The 16,610-nt window shown below is 41.4% G+C and overlaps 1 protein-coding gene across 3 annotated transcripts in view; it reads right to left on the bottom strand.

Moving 5' to 3' along the window:
- SYT1 (synaptotagmin 1) overlaps positions 1-16,610 on the bottom strand; it is a 1,490,427-nt gene that overhangs the window by 28,203 nt on the left and 1,445,614 nt on the right. For all 3 annotated transcript variants that reach the window (XM_069629284.1, XM_069629282.1, XM_069629283.1), the window contains exon 8: positions 10,959-11,092. In XM_069629284.1, coding sequence (XP_069485385.1) covers positions 10,959-11,092 — 134 coding nt within the window. The remainder of the gene's footprint in view (positions 1-10,958; positions 11,093-16,610) is intronic.

Genomic DNA, 16,610 nt, shown 5'->3' with positions numbered 1-16,610 from the left:
GCCTTTGAACCTTAGGGTGTGACTGCACTCGGTGGGAGAGAATGAAAAATGTAGGAAGTAGCAGTATTATGAGAGGGAGCATATGGAGTTTAGGAGGTGCTGTACCCTGTCGGAGACCATGAGAACATTAGGGGGGTAGAAATGCTTTGAGAGAGAGAGAAACAGTGAACTTTATGGAGTGACTGCAGTCAGTGCAGAGCAGAAGGAGCTAGGGTGGGTGTGTGCAACCTGTGGCTCTCCAGTTCTTTTGGGCTTTGACTCCCGTGATCCCTCACCATAGACTATGCTGTTTAGGGCTGCAAGTATCTAATGCACACAATCTGGATCTCCAACGGATGCAGACCCTTTGATTTGGGGGATTGGCTGTGCTCTGTGTGAGAGCATTCGAACATTGACAATCATCAGATGTCATTGTGAGAAGAGTAGGACATAAAAACAATACTGGCACAAAAGCCAATGTTGTGTTGCCATCAGAAAATCAACACTTGGTTAGGATCTCTAAGTTACTATTACGATCTATCTGTTTCTCAACCACATGCAGAGCAAACCCTGCTCCAAGCTTCTGTGTCTGACATGTAGCTGGTAAGAAATCATTGTCAGCGTAGGGCTATGCAAAGATATCATTCCATAGTCTTCTGTAGTGAAGTGACTGTTCACTGGTAAAGGTGTCCATGAGTGTCCTGCTACCTTAACCAAAAGTCACATACTGGATTCGCCACACCAGGGTTGTTGTGCAAACATTAAGGGTGATGTCACTTCTGCCATTTGATTTTTGGCTCCAATAAATAATATGTTTGATGTAATGGAAGTTATATTAACTCATGCTGGTTTGGTGGATGGGGTTTTGGATAGTGATTATCATTGTTATCCTCCTGAGGGGACCCATATTGTTTTATGAAAACATATTATGCAAAATACAAAATCACAAGGGGAGAATAGACACTCCAACCATACTATACACAGTTCATTAGAATACAACAGGGAGTGTGCCGTGCTAAAACTTCAATTGTTCTTTTGGGCGTGGGCCTCTCTCCCACTGTGCAGGACTCTCAAATCAAGCTGTGTTTTAGGATTGTACTGAATTATTCAATTGTTTCTCGGCTCTGGCTGTGTATGGTACTGTAGTCAATTTCTATTGGGCATGGGCCTCTCGCTCCGCTGTGCAGGACTCTCAAATCCAGCTGTTGCAGCACCATGAAGGATTCCTGAAATCTAGGCATTCAGCCACACTGTGAAGATTAGCTGCAAAACATATAACCCACTCAACAAAAAGCTCAAACTTTCTGCATACTTAATTCACTCAAAAAATCTCACAACCACCTCTCTCACCGCAAGCCGCATGCACTTCACCACACCGCAACAACACATCAGCCGGACCAACAGCTCACGAGGTCTGACACCGCCCCGATACTCACACCAAAGCTCAGCGCACGGTGTATACCGAGATGAAGCTGCCAACAGAACACCACTCCTCTCACTATCCTACTCCCTCCTCACCCTACTAACCCATCCCGCCTTCTCGCTTACAGATCTGCCAGAGCACCTGGGGACCAACTCTGTTGGTGACGGTGCACGGTACAAATAACTTTAACGTTTAACATTTAAGACTATAGCACCATTGGTTAGAACAACACTAGGTGTTCCTGCATTTCAGAGTAATAATACGCAAACCAATGAGCGTGAGGTGGTCCAGGTGTAACTGATGATCAAATCCCCAAAGTCAATAGAGGTTTATGGGAATACATCTCCAGAGATTAGTAGTAAAGGGTTGTCTATTGTCTCCAGGAATATTGCAGGTTTTGCAAGTAAGATTGAAGACCAGGATTTGAGTGATTTCGACATGCTTCCAGTAGACCTTGTCCATTGGCACACCTTCGATTTCTGGATTTAAGAATGCAATGGTGCCAGCAGTAATAGGCCACTTGGGATGACCAAATGGGAGATTATCTATATTTTAAATGATGGCAGGTAAAAGCTAGGGTTTGAGTTTTTCCCGGTGACGATTAATAACCAAGGTGGCCTTTGCTTAAGGTTTTCCTTGGAAGCAGTTGTGCAAAAGATTTTTTGTAATATTACCTAAGACCATCTAGAGGTTGAATTGACCACTAACCTTTGGAGGACTTTTCAAATGCTATTTTTCACACGCTTCTGATGCCCAATTTGGATATCAGATTGAACAATGATTATGGTGGGTGACTTCAACGCTCAATTTGAACCATTGTCTCTGTTGGATGGCATTGCTATAGAAGAGGATATGATATGGAATTTAACATAATTATCTACCGCTCTCCCAAAATGATTCCACTGTGATGCTATTAAATTGGCTTCTCAGATACTGGAGCTGGGTTTGTGAGTTAACAATGGGCATTTACCTGGGGATATTACTGTGAAAGCAACCTAGAAAAAAGCTCCTCTTATTCTCATATTGATTATATTCTGATTGTTTTGGATTGTTGGCACATCTCGAAAAGCCAGTAATTGTTAATAGATTGGAAAGTGACCATGATCCTACAATTGTAACCATACATTCCTGAGCAATCGGGACTCTATTCCCAGTATTGAATCAAGTAAAGATGTCTTAGCAATAGAGGGAGACTTAAACGGGCCAATTTGGATTTAGAAACAAATTACCAGTTATGTATTCGAAATTGCTACCTAGTGTGGAAAGGTTTAGAACTTAACTGACACAACAAGATGTTAATATTAATTGTTGATAAATGTATTGCATGTTAATATTCTATATATGATGGTATTACAAGTAGATTGCACCTTCCTTCATTTGCAACAGCTTTTCTATAAGACATCTCCACAGAACTCATACCACCTGCTACGATGATGACTGTAAATTGGCCAAATTAAACTTGAAGGTGAAATTAGTTGCCATTGACTGTACCAATGTTATTTAAGTTGCTAGATTAAGAAAGGAGTATAAATAGCTGTTGAGTAAAAAGAAGAGCTTATCAGTTAACAATCTTTGGCGGTATTTAAGGGATGCAACAGGTAGTAAAGATCAATGATTATTCTGTAATATTGCCACAAAAGGCTCTGATAACAACAATACGAATATGTGATTGATGACCATTCTGGGAGAGGTTTGGCGTAATAATTTGAAATGTTTATGTAAAGGATCAAATGTAGCCAATGGAACTGTACATGAAGAAAAATGGAGGAAGGCAGTTCTCAACCCTATGAGGAATACAGTCTTTACCGAATCAGAAGTGGCAATGGCACTTTTCTCACAATTATCAGAAAAATCTCCTGATGCAGAAAAAATACTTGTGGATTTTTTTTACAGAATGGAACATCAATATGGAATCTCCTTTAAACACATTTTTAAAAATTAAATCAATGAAAGTGGCACAATTTCAAAAAGTTGACTTTTGGCTGAGATGATGTGAATTTTTTAAAAAGGAGATTGAATTCAACCAGAAAACTACTGGTCTATGGGCCTCATTACGACCCAGGCGGTAAGGGTTTTACGGTGGCGTAAACAGCGGCGACCCTTACCGCCTGAGTACGAGGTCCCTTAGCGCCATGGTGGACTTAACACCTGCTTTTAGCAGGTGTTAAAATCCATGGCGCTAAGGGACCATGGAGTTAATTACGCCACCGTAATTTACGGTGGCGTAATTAACGCCTTCCCCACTCCCATTATGCCCTATGGGGCAAAAATGGGAATGGGGAAGGGTAAATGGGGATTGGGGACTTACCGCCCCGCCAAGGTCGGAAGGGGGCGGTAAATCCGCCAACCACCATGGCGTAAACGTAGTTTACGCCATGGTGGTAAAGTCACGGCCCAGGCGGTAACTTACCGCCTGGGTCGTAATGAGGCCCTATGTCTTTAATTGACAGCATGGCTAAAATATACTGCATGATTTTGTTAATTTGTATAAAGGACAGGGTAAAGGAGAATAATCCCTAGAAGATTTGCATTCTGGTTTAAGAGAGAAAAAGGTACCATTGACCATTGTTTTCTTGTTTGTTCACTACTGCAGAAGTACTATACTCAAAAGAACATGTTTGTATATTTAGTTTTTATTGATTTTAAAACTGCGTTCAAAAAGGGTTGACAGAGGCAATCACGCTATGGTGAGATTTTGTCAGGGCGGAGATAGTATTGGATGTAGTCACTGGAGTGAGACAGGGATGTGTTTTATCACCTTTCTTGTTCTCCATGTATATTAATTCCATTGCAGAGATGATTCAAAGTTTATATTGTGATGCACTGAGAGTGGGTGGTAACAAAAACATTGATATACTTTTGTATGCCGATGATGTGGTGCTGATCTCCCAGACCCCTGCTGGAGTATGAAGCCAACTACAGCGTCTAGACATTTTGTGCGAGGAACTGCATTGTAAGCTAATGTGTCTTAAACAAAGGTAATGGTCTGTCACAAGAAATTTAAAAGGAAGGTCTCTTTCAAATTTAGGGATGTAGACATTTGACAGGTTGAACATTTTAATTGTCTGAGGGACCGAATAACTGCTAATGGCTCCTGGAGTAATCAGATTGAACGAAATGGGTGTGTGCTAAGGCAGGGAGTTGGTGCCACCTAAGCTTTTTCAAGTTAATTTGGTGGGAGAGCTACACTGGAATCCCTTAAAGTTACAATTTGCAGGCACATCCATCTGCACTTTATGTGGCACTGTTATGTGGTCAAACATGTCTATATGATATTGAAATAGGTGAAAAGAGTTTCCTGAACAACATGTAGTGCCTCCCAAAATGTGCACAGCCATTCCAGTATACTCAGAAATTGGGTTATTACCCATACAATATGAATTCTCGTTAAGAGTTTTGTTATTTTGGTTTTGTCTTAATTCAACGGTGTAACTAAAATTTCACAAAAGTGTTATGTGCAAAAGGTACAAAGCAAAGGTTGTCAGTGGAAATTGCTCTCGATGGTCAAAACAATGTTAATGGATTTAGGCGTAAATCATTTAAGCAATTAATCCACAGAGCTTTCTCTTAAGAACCATTGTAAAATTAAAGAGGAACTTGAAGAATGGTTCCTATCACATTTCCTTCCGTCCCTGCTTTAGGACGTATGCCTACCAAGTCTATGTTTTAAAATGTCCTGTAGATGTGAACCTTATTGTCATTGGATAATGTGCCCAGGAAAGTGGGCTCTGTGTGCAACGTACTTACTAGAACTTTTACCTCTAGCTGATCTAGTGACTAATTAAAAGAAGAACAAGTCTGATCTTTGTATAACTACCTGACACTTATATTGTTTTTAACATCAATAGCAGTGCAATAGATCTAGTTGCAAATATCTGCTTTTTTCTTCTTCCTCCTGCACTTACATTTCTAGACTTCAAAAAGCCATGGTTAACTATTTTCAAACTCTTATCCAATCTCAATCTAATTCCTCTTAACTTCTTGTCTCAATTCTCAATAAGATTCTTGCTCCTCCTTCTGTTGATGCTTCTTCTTCCTCCACTCTTTCTTACGAGGACTTCTTTTTTGTGTGGGGAAAAAAACAATCGATCGTCCCTTAAGATGGCTACCACTTCCAACTGTTCCAGAAATGTCAGTCTGCTTTACCTTCACTTGCTTCCTTTGCCTACTTTTCTCTAATTGATGCCTCGTTCTCTTGTTTTCCTACAATATCTGAAGGTGATGTCAAAGCTATGATCTCCTGGACTCATCGCACTGCTGCTCACACTGACTCTTCAGACCTGTTCAGTGAAGTCTATCTTCCCTGCTCTTGCTCCAGTTCTTACTAATTTATTCAATTTATTTTTGTCCTCAGGTTCCTTCCCTTCTGCCTTTCAAGCGGCAACTGCTCCATTCTTAAATAAGCCTTTTCCTTCTCCCTTTGATCCCTCACATTTACATCCTATTTCTCTTGTTCCATAGCTTTCTAAACTGCTAAATTGCTAGAGTGTCTTGTTCATTGTCAACTCTCTTCTTACCTAAATTCACATAATCCACTCCACTCTCATCAATCTGGGTTTAGATCTGGTCACTCTGCCGAAATGGCTCTTCTGCCTGTGTCCAATCATATTCTCAATGCTCGCATCGTAAACTATCTTCCTTGTTGATTGCGCTTGACCTCAGTGCCAGATGTGACACTGTTGATTATTCTACTTTACTCTTGAGTCTTTCATCTCTTGTGTATTCTGGCATTGTTTTAAAGTTGTGCTCTTCTAATCTGTCTAATCACTCTCTAACAGTTTCCTGGAAAGGGTTTGCATCTGATCATTTTCCTCTTCACCACAGTGTTCCTCAGGGGTCAGATATGGGGCTTGCATTATTCACGCCTTATACTTCTTCTCTTGACTCCCTAATTGCTGTCTTTAGTTTGCAGGTTCATCTGTAGACAGACAATACCCAGATTCACTTGTAATTACCTTCCTTTAATTATTCTATCGAGCTTTGTCTTTCTTCCTGTCTTTCGGCTATTTCTGTTTGGATTTCTTCTTGCTTCCTCTCTCTGAATAAAAAAGAAATGGTAATGTTTTCCTTTCCATCTTCTGCTAAGATCTTTCCTTCATTACCTATCTTTCTTCTACCACTGCATCTTCCCTTGTCATCCAAGGTGCGTAATTTAGGATTTTTGTTTGACCCCTCTCTTTTATTCCATATTCAAATTTCCTCATTTCATTTGGTACATTTTTAGATGCTGCTTGGTATAAAAGTGAGAATGTTATGAAAATGTTATCAAGTTCTAAATATTTATTTTATAAATGTATGCTGTTTGTAACTGTTTATTATTGTTATACCTTTCTCTTATATGATGTATGTGTTTTTTGGATATGAATTGTTATCTGAATCAAGCTAAATTTATAAATACTGGTTCTTTAACACGTTGCAATGAGGGCCCTGACTGCACTATAACCTCTCTCTGATTGCACCATTGTGGGGAGGAGCTTAGGGAGCCAGTAACAACTCGTGCAAGTGCTGCAGGCCAGGCAGACAGCGTCATGTGCCAATACTGCACTGGATCATCATCTCTTTCCATAGGTGAAGTGTCCAGTAGGTAGGCACCAATCATCTGTGCACCTGATGGTCCTTTGTCTGCTACTGTTGATGACCTATCTATATTTAAGAAATCACTGAGGAGGACATTCCACTGCATTCCATCCCTGTAAAATGCACCTACGCTTCTCACAAAGAATTCAGCAGTTCCCTTTATGCTACCAATGCTGAGCTTGGCATTCCTAGTGTAGTTTCAGCTGGTTGATGTTCGTCCCGCTATTGCCTTCTTTCTCCAAGTGATGTTGAAGTGCTGCAGCAAATCATTCTTACACATTTGCACAGTGTCCCCTCCTTGTGCTGTTTGCTGTGAGTCCTCCGCCCCTGATATCAACAAATGTTGATGAAAAACAGACACTTTGGGCCTCATTACACGGATGGCGGTAAGGATTTACCGGTACCGGTAAAATACCGGTACCGGTAAATCCTTACTGCCTTACTACGAGGTCCCTTTGCGGGTTGGGGGATTTAACACCTGATTTTTGCAGGCATTAAAAACCAACCCGCAAAGGGACCCAGGGAGCTAATTACGGTACCGTAATTTGCGGTACCGCAATTAGCGCCTTCCCCATTCCCATTTTACCCTATGGGGCAAAAATGGGAATGGGGAAGGGCAATGGTGGAAGGGGGAATTACCGCCCCACCAACCTTGGAATGGGGCGGTAATTTCCCTTTCCGCCAAGGCGGTGCCGGTATTTTACCGGCATGAACCATTGCGCTAATAGCGCCATGGTTCTCCGCCATCCGTGTAATGAGGCCCTTTGACCTTGAAACGTGGGTCCATAAATGGAGTTATAAAATGCTGAATGTTACCTTTAAATTCAACCACTTGTGGATCTGGATCACCACACGAGGTTGTTAACAGGTCCCTCACTAGCTGTGCTGCATGGCATCACCTGCCAATGCACTGGCCACGCCACAGTGGACAGATCAGCTCATGTAGGTACACCAGGGGGAGAAGCTCACAGAGGGATGTATTGTGATGACTAACCCACTTTGCTGTCACCTCGAAAGGTCATATCATTAAACAGACTATAGAAAGCAGCAGCCACTGACACCTTCTCCAAAATGTCCCATCAAGAGCTCTGCTGAGAAAGTTGCTGTAATCTTTAATGGCACTGCACTGCTAAAACAGCCTGTCCAATATGTGGAAAGGATAGTTGCAATGTGTGGCCTCTGAGGGGTTCCATGTGTTAACATCCGTGCAAAAATATTGCCATATTTTTGCAGCGATATTAAGCCATGGAACCATCCCCCGCAACCCCCATAATGTTTTTAATGGAGTGGGGGGCACCCCTGCAGCCCCCGGTCCCAATAACCCCATACATATCCCCACTAATAATATCACCTACGGCATTACCCCATGACCATATATCTGGCAATATTATTGGTGAGGATAATATTACCTGATACCCTCTCAGGACCTCAAGTTGTGCAAACCTTCCCCGCTGTTTTGCTTCTCGAGCTCTCCGCTCATCCTCCTTCAACTCTCTGAGGGTCAGACACTTCTCCAAGCAGAGTGTTGGGGGCAGATCTATCTGCTTGTCTGGGGCCTCCCTCTGGAACAGCCTCCCTGCCTCTCTCAAACTTTAGCAGAACCACCTCCGGTTCCGGAAACAACTCAAGACGTTCCTTTTCGCTTCCACTTTCGCTCTTCCTCTCCCCTGCTGATGCACCTGACTGCTCCGCGCACTGGTCAGCTGGACACCCTCTGGACTCGGGCCTAGGCTCGTGCATGTTCAGTTGCCCTTGCACTGCCTCCGGGCTCCCCAGCACTTAAGGGTCTGTATCTGCAACCCTGCAGTCCCTTCTCTCTGCACTTATGAGCAACCTGCTGGCTGCACTTGTGAGTTAACTGCACTTCACCCTTCCCCTCCCCCGTGGTGCTTCTCCCCTGCACTTGTATGATCTGAATGAAACAAGGCCTAGTAAGATTGTTATTTTGTCCTCCCTTTGTTTCCCCCTCCTTGTCTTGTCGCACCTAGAAACACTTGTGTAAAGGCACGTAATAAATGCCACCTCATATCATATCATAATTACACTGAGTGTTGTTCTTCCCTGAATTGAATCCATTCCACCTTCTGCTCCTGAGATAGTAGGTGTAACTGAAAGTGCAACCTCCTCTGTCAGTCTTAATCTATGTTCAGCATCGCAGAACAATACCTGTGCATGTACTTGTGTTGGTAAATGTACTCCGGAGCAACTTGCGTCAGGGGTGTGTCAAGTGAGTGGGATAGCTCCTTCAATTGATCATGTGGTATTCTGGCAACTACAGAGTACACATCAAGGGCTGCTGTAGATGTTAAATGATGACGAGCAGTATATGTCCCACTGACTTTAGCTTGTTCGTGTGATCTAATCGTGCTGTACAAATGTGTAAATCACTCACTGAGCGGTATTTCCCGCCTCCCTGAATCTCTTCTATTTTCTCCCACAAGAATTATGTGAGCTTTACTTTAGCAGAAGCTGTCCTTGGGAAATCCCCAGTCCTCCTTTTCCTCCTCAAAAGTATCACCTGATGGCACATGTGCCATTCACTCACATTAAACTATATCACATTCACAATTAATGGTATCACCCACCTCTCTGAATCGCTGCTAGTTTCAGAAGAATCACACGAATATGAGTCTAGCACTAGCTGCCATCTGAGATTCTCTGCTCCTTCTGCTCCTTCACCCAGGTGTCATCAGATGGCAGGTGTGTCATTCACTCATGTCAAGAGGCAGACATTGAATGGTATCTCCCATGTCCCTGAATCTCTGCTGCCTTCTCCTACAGTAATCACGGGACAGTGCCCTCAGTCATTCTCTGTTCCTCCTCCACACAAGCGCCAGCTGATGATTTGTATCTTGTTCACTGACTTCAAGAGATGAAAACTGAATGGTATTTCCCACTTCCGTGGATCTCTGCTACTCCCCCCACATAAATCACATCAGCTGCTTTCTGGGATTTGTTGTTCCTCCTCTCAATGGCACAGATCTCATTTACTCACTGGATTTCCTCTTCCTAGATTCACCAGATGGCACTTGCATTGTTCACTCAGTTCGAAACAATGACTGTGTCACACAGTGTAAACGAAATCCACCCTAAATCTTTCTGAGTTCCCAGTCTCCCCACCTTTCTTCGTACTCAACTAATCTAGCTGTACTTCAGTGTATTGAACCCTTCCTACATTTCCTAAGCCTACATCCACCCACAAGATTATGCTTAACACTGAAGATCAGTCACACAAGGCCCTCTATAAGGCCCTCTATAGGCCACGAGGTCAAACTCTTCCATTGTCTTAATAATTCTGAATAAAGTTCCACTTGGTCACATCACTAAACATTCATATGATTCGAGATTCTATCAAACAAGATTGTCCAGGTCTAGTTTGGAGGTTGGCAGGGACTATCATGCAGTCAGGTGTAGGTGAGCAGTTTTCGGCTCAATCCAAATTGCAAAGCAGTACACAACTTATATTGGATTACTGAAATGCTCAATTTGGTTCTGTTGGACATTGTACTGTATATTGAAAGCACTTAAGGAGAGGCATCAAGATGTTAGCTGTTTTCCAATGTAGGCAAATGATGTGCAATGATGCTTAGTAATGAAAAAAGCGACACAGTCCTAAACTGGTAACAAACTGTAAATATTTAAGAAGGGGTCTATTAGATACCTAATTCCACGTAAACACAAGCAATAGCAAGCTCATTTGCAGCAGACACCCTAGCTACGTCAACAGCACCTTTCGCTTGAGAATTTATTTCCCAGAACCCATTGGAATTTAGCAAAAGCAGGCCGTGCGTTAGATCTGTTTCTCAGGTTGGAATTAACACTTCATTTTGTTAGTTTCTCATTTATCTTTCCAAACTATATGACTGTCATGGACATTTAATGACGTCTACTGCTGCTTCATTGTGGCAAATGGTAATAAGCATCTTTTGAGGGAGGCTGGGATATTGTTCGGCAAGATGCTCACTATTTCTTTTCGTACCTGGATTTGCTCGAAGGGAACCTCAAAACTAAAAGACTCATTGTAGTAAGGGTTGAGAGTGTTCTTCTTAATCGTAGTCTTTTTCTTCTTCAGTCTCTTGCCGTTCTGCATCAGATGAATTTTGACGTATGGATCTGAAATAAGACGATGAAAATATGCATAAGAACTTTGTTTCTGACCAGCTACATGCCTCAAAAATGTAACATAACAATATCAGCATGGCACAACATGAACTGTGTGCTTTTGCATGTCCCTATACATATTGCAATAGGATACGCATAGGCAGGTTTCATCCTGCATAAGAACATTCCATCCCCAGGCTCAGTAACTATGCATGCTAGGCTAGGAGTGATAGCTAGGGTCGAGAAATGTAGACTTTCTTCGTGGCTTCCAATGAACAGGTTTTGCACAAATAGATTTAGGGGCCTATTCATGGAATATTTGCCCAGTTCAAAGTGAATTTGCACTGCTGGAAAGTGACTTTGCACTGCCGACACAAACCCTGATTCGAGGAACAGTGCAAAGTGTATTTTTGCAGTGCAAAGTCCGGGCAAAGGGATACTCTGCCAGTGCATGTCCAGCTGTATTATATCTTCACTCCACTAAAGCTGAGTGATGCTACTGTTGGTATATCAGTGAGGTGTCAGTGGGCAGTCAGAAGACAAGTCCAGCCAATTGACATCACATTGCAAGCCCTATGTTGTGCCCCACCATTGCGTGGCCTGAAAAAGTGTGACATAGCCTAACATTACATAATATAGCCCAACACATCAAAACACGGTGTAAGACGTTAACAAGGAAAGGAACTAAAAGGCATGAAATACATACAAATCATAACAGGGAATGGACTTCACACACTGCTCATTGACCCCTGGAGAAAGCTTCCATGTTCACTATTCTAATGCAAGAATGTCTCTCTCTCTCTCTCTCTCTCTCTCTCTCTCTCTCTCTCTCTCTCTCTCTCTCTCTCTCTCTCTCTCTCTCTCTCTCTCTCTCTCTCTCTCTCTCTCTCTCTCTCTCTCTCTCTCTCTCTCTCTCTCTCTCTCTCTCTCTCTCTCTCTCTCTCTCTTCTCTCTCTCTCTCTCTCTCTCTCTCTCTCTCTCTCTCTCTCTCTCTCTCTCTCTCTCTCTCTCTCTCTCTCTCTCTCTCTCTCTCTCTCTCTCTCTCTCTCTCTCTCTCTCTCTCTCTCTCTCGAATACATTGTGCAGCCAAAATCAGAGGATGGCTAGATGCTAAGCAGCATTGCTGAAGGAAACGGTGGTGGTCTCCATGTGAGGAACACCTGGGCAGCAGTGTGCACCTGCCATTCTAAATTTCGGGGCCCTGCAGGGCATGCATGGTACCGATAAATCACATCCATCTTAAAATAATGAGTTGTATTTGTGTTACACAATTGTTTCTTTGCAATGTTTGAGTCTATCATTGATGTGTCCATTGCTGTTCGCACAATCTAATATGCATTAATTTATCATATAGATCACCAACAAGAAGATGGAGTCCCTGACTCAAACCTTGGTCATAATGCAAACAATGCTCCAAACCAACACTGCCACCCCTGTGAAGGAACCAGAGGAGGTCACTGAGCCAGCTGTGTCTGCGCTTCATGAAGACGAGGGCCCTAATGTACTGCAACTGACAGTCCATGAAGTGATAGCATTGGGGAATCCAATGCACATTTGGGAACCCCAGACAAGTTGATGAAAGTGTGGCATGGCTATTAAAAACCCCTTTGACGCCGTGCATGTCGTTTGGACGTCTAAGTAGGCACATTGGCAGGCACAGTGTAGTATACAGTACACAGAAAAGGCAGAGTAGCTTTAAAATAGTTGTGCAGGTTTGCCACTGCAATGCATATGTTTTGATTAGCCATGAGAGCTTACAATAAGAATATATGATGCATTTAACAGTGTTATCTAACCCATGTGCAGGCTGTTGGACCTTTGAGGGGTAGAGCTTTGTCCAAAATGGCAAAAGAAGATGGGAATCTACTGCTACGACAACTCATTGATGCATTTGCGTATGACGCCCCGTGCCTCCCTACACCATGTTGTACATCTTGGCATGAATCAGGCCCTCTGTAGGAGCACAGAGTAATCTTTTTGCCGACCATGATACTTAGACAATGATTAGTAGCAATGGCATGATGCAAATCTTATTGAATACAATGCAAACCCGATTCTGTTTAACAGTTACCTTATAAATGCAATTTCTATAACATTCTGCAAGTATTGTATTGTCAACGAAATTAATATTTGTTCACAAAGTTGGTCTCTATGTACTGAACTTTACAGTTTTCACTGTCCACTACTGTAAGTGTATTTCAGTAAAGATATTTAGCACTAGCATCCGTCTAACATGCTGCCACTCAGTGTCCATTTTGCTCGTTCCTCCTCGTGTTTTTCTTTTGTCCCCATCTTCTGCCTCAAGGCAAATATCACCTTTGGGTAATGGTGTATATTTAAAGGAGGCAATATTGAGACAAATAAAGCCCAGCATCATTATATACACACTTCCTTTAGAAAGAATGAAATCTACTCTTAAGCAGGCAAGTGTTATTTGTGTACAACTCCACTGTGTATATGTCAGTGCTGTAGTGGATTCAAATGTGGAGTTCTCCTGAACTTGTAAGGTACAGACATTCCATAAATGATGCCCTGAATTCTCTTGGGTTAAATGCTGTACTGTGGTTCATTCATGTTAAAATGCTGGACCTGTAAGGACATGTATAGCATTTTTGCCAGCATATAATAGCATTTTGCCAGTATGTAATATAGCATTTTTTTTTGCCAGTATATAATATATAGCGCTATTGCTAGCATACAAAGTACACAGCCAGGCCCAGTTTGAAACTGCAGATATTCAGAGCACACATAGAAAAACGTAGTGTGCTGCCAGGTTAAAATAATGAGGTGCACAATGTATGCTTCATGTGTGAAGACTACATTAGAATACATAACTGACTAACATTACTAACCTAACTAAAGTACTACGTGCTAATTTCTAACATGATAATGTAGTCTTCTATGCCAAATGAGGTACAGTACATGTGTTGGGTGCACTGTTTAAAATTCCTTTTTACATGAGAAAATGAGCACTAGCATTTTCTTCAGCTCGTGGAGAACAGAAAATATGCAAGATGCAGGAAGAAAAACAAAACAGTTACTCTGGATATGAAGATTTCATTGTTCTGAAAACGAAGGCTGGCACAGAGCACATTCTTTTTATTATGATTCGTAGGAATCGTAGGCAGACAAGCCATGTCAATAAAGGGCTGAGTCAAAGTTTTCCTAAGAAAGAGAAAGGAGGAGGGTTGGCAGTTCATGCTGGGTTCAGGAGATAGACAGACGGTGCTGTCTCAGGGGGGTTGAGCGCTGACTGGATCTAATCAGTTGGTGCTCCCCCACAAAAATTAACGGAGGAGTTTTGTGCTGACACTGGGACTGCAAAAGACAGCAAGGTCATGCGGGAATCTCAGATTACTGGCCTTGGTAAGAGACTTGTGCCAAGTGAGGAACAGATTGTATGCTGTACATGTGGCTAGGAGTTATTGCAGTGTATGGAAGATAGGAATATTATATGTATATTTCTCTCTCTTTATTCAAAGTGTGGGAACTAACTCATGTTTGCAAAATACCTGCTTGTTCTGTTTTGTTCTTTTATTTTGCAGATGATGCTGTAAATAACACATGGTAAGATTTGGTGAATGGCATGCAATACCAACTGTATATAAAAACAATTGAGGCTTTAGTGTCATTCATGCATCTGTGAATCATTTATATGACTGAAGTACAGAGGGGAGGTTTATACCAGTGCAGCAGTGTATTTACTAATCTATCACTGTTCCTAAAATAACAAATAAGAGAACATCAGTAATAGACACATACAAAGTACAAAGTTGTGTGCGGTGTGATGAGCGTTTCCTTTTTTGCAGGCTGATGGGAAGAAGTGCCTAATCTAGCACATAGATTACTGAATGTACATACACCAGTAATACCAGCCACAAACTATAGGTGGCCCATTGAATAAACTCATTGGGTTATCTGATGTGTCTAAGTCTGGGGCTCTCTACAGACAACTAGAAGGTATTCTAATAGAAAGGAAAGGTTTGTTTTATAATGGGGTTATAGTATAAAAAAACATGCTCACCACTATACCACAGGAATAAGATAATTCTGAAAATACTGCAAAGCAAGATACCACTAAAATTACCACCAATACAAGCTAAAAGGTATGGTTACTAAAATAGTGTGATACCAGACCCACTCTAAATGTAAGACTAGTTTACCACCAAATTACTGCCAATATTTTTACAGTAAGAAAATACCACCAAATTACCCCAATAAGACAAAATCTCCTACAAATTATGGTGCGTTGGCCGGGAACGTGACTGTAGAGCATCTACTGGGCATGGCAAGAGTGTTCCACACTGAGAAAGAACAAGAAGGGGGTCACACAGGTAAATACGAGAATTATAAATCACAATTGATTCGGGGTGTGGAGAGAGAAGAGGCTCAGTCAGGGAAACAAATTGAAAACATCATATTTTAATATTTATCAAAAACCATCATAATAGCATAAACATATTCATTACATTCACAATATAACATCATAAAATACACTTGAATCTATATCCATATAATCAAATTATCCAGAAACTGTCAAAAGCAAAAGTAAAAGTAACCTAACATTTACTGACAGATGTAGTTTGAATCCATCTGTAATTCATTAACAGTATATGTTAGTCACTTCTAAAAGTGCTAAACCAACAAACAAAGGTGGGAACCTCCAAACTCCGACACCCAAAGGTAAAGCAATACATATAATACAGAAAGTGGTGCCAGAAATCCGAGAGCAACTGAAGAACAATGAATGCCTGCTATTTAGGATGTGTTTTTTTATAAAAAAGAAATAATTAAAGATTTTTTACAATTTATAATAAAACAAAATGAATTATTGATGTAATATCTTGCCTTGTTCTTCAGTTGCTCTCGGATTTCTGGCACCACTTTCTGTATTATACTTCTAAAAGTGCTGACAGAAAAGTGCTAAGTGCCTACTACATGTACAAAATACCAAAGTATCTAAAAGATTGTAGTTTCAATGACATACTATATCTAGTTCAAACAGGAACTGATGGTCGCCTTCATCAGGGCGCACTAATGAATTGCATCTAGCATTGGAAAGGCACTAATGTATACAGTTTATAATAGAACATTCTAATTAAACAACTGCGACCGATGCTTGCACCAAAATGGTGCTTTAACCTTGATTGTAGATCTCAGTATCTGTAAAAGCATCAATCCAAATAATGAAAAAAAGGGGAAAAGAAAAAAGAAAAAATACATGTGTTAAAATCAAACATAAAACTGACTGTGCCTCAAGTTACTCCATGCCCAATTAGAATTCCATATTATATACTATCTCTAGTAAACTCTAGTAAACAAAAACATGTTCACCTTGATTAATCCATGCAGGGTGCAGAGAATAATGATTTTCATCACGCAGCCCGAAGAATAGACAGATGCCAATGATAGTGCATCTGCGGAGACAAAACGTATATATGGGGGATCTAATTAATTGTTTATCCCAACTTCTAACCATGCTGCATAAGAAGAACTAGTCCAAAAATGTACATTGAGCTCATATCTCTAA

The sequence above is a fragment of the Ambystoma mexicanum genome, chromosome 12 (assembly GCF_040938575.1).
Source record: "Ambystoma mexicanum isolate Mex_15411 chromosome 12, UKY_AmexF1_1, whole genome shotgun sequence".
Taxonomy (NCBI): Eukaryota; Metazoa; Chordata; class Amphibia; order Caudata; family Ambystomatidae; genus Ambystoma; species Ambystoma mexicanum.
The sequence above is the reverse complement of the archived record's forward strand: the minus strand, read 5'-3'. Positions and strand labels throughout refer to the sequence as shown.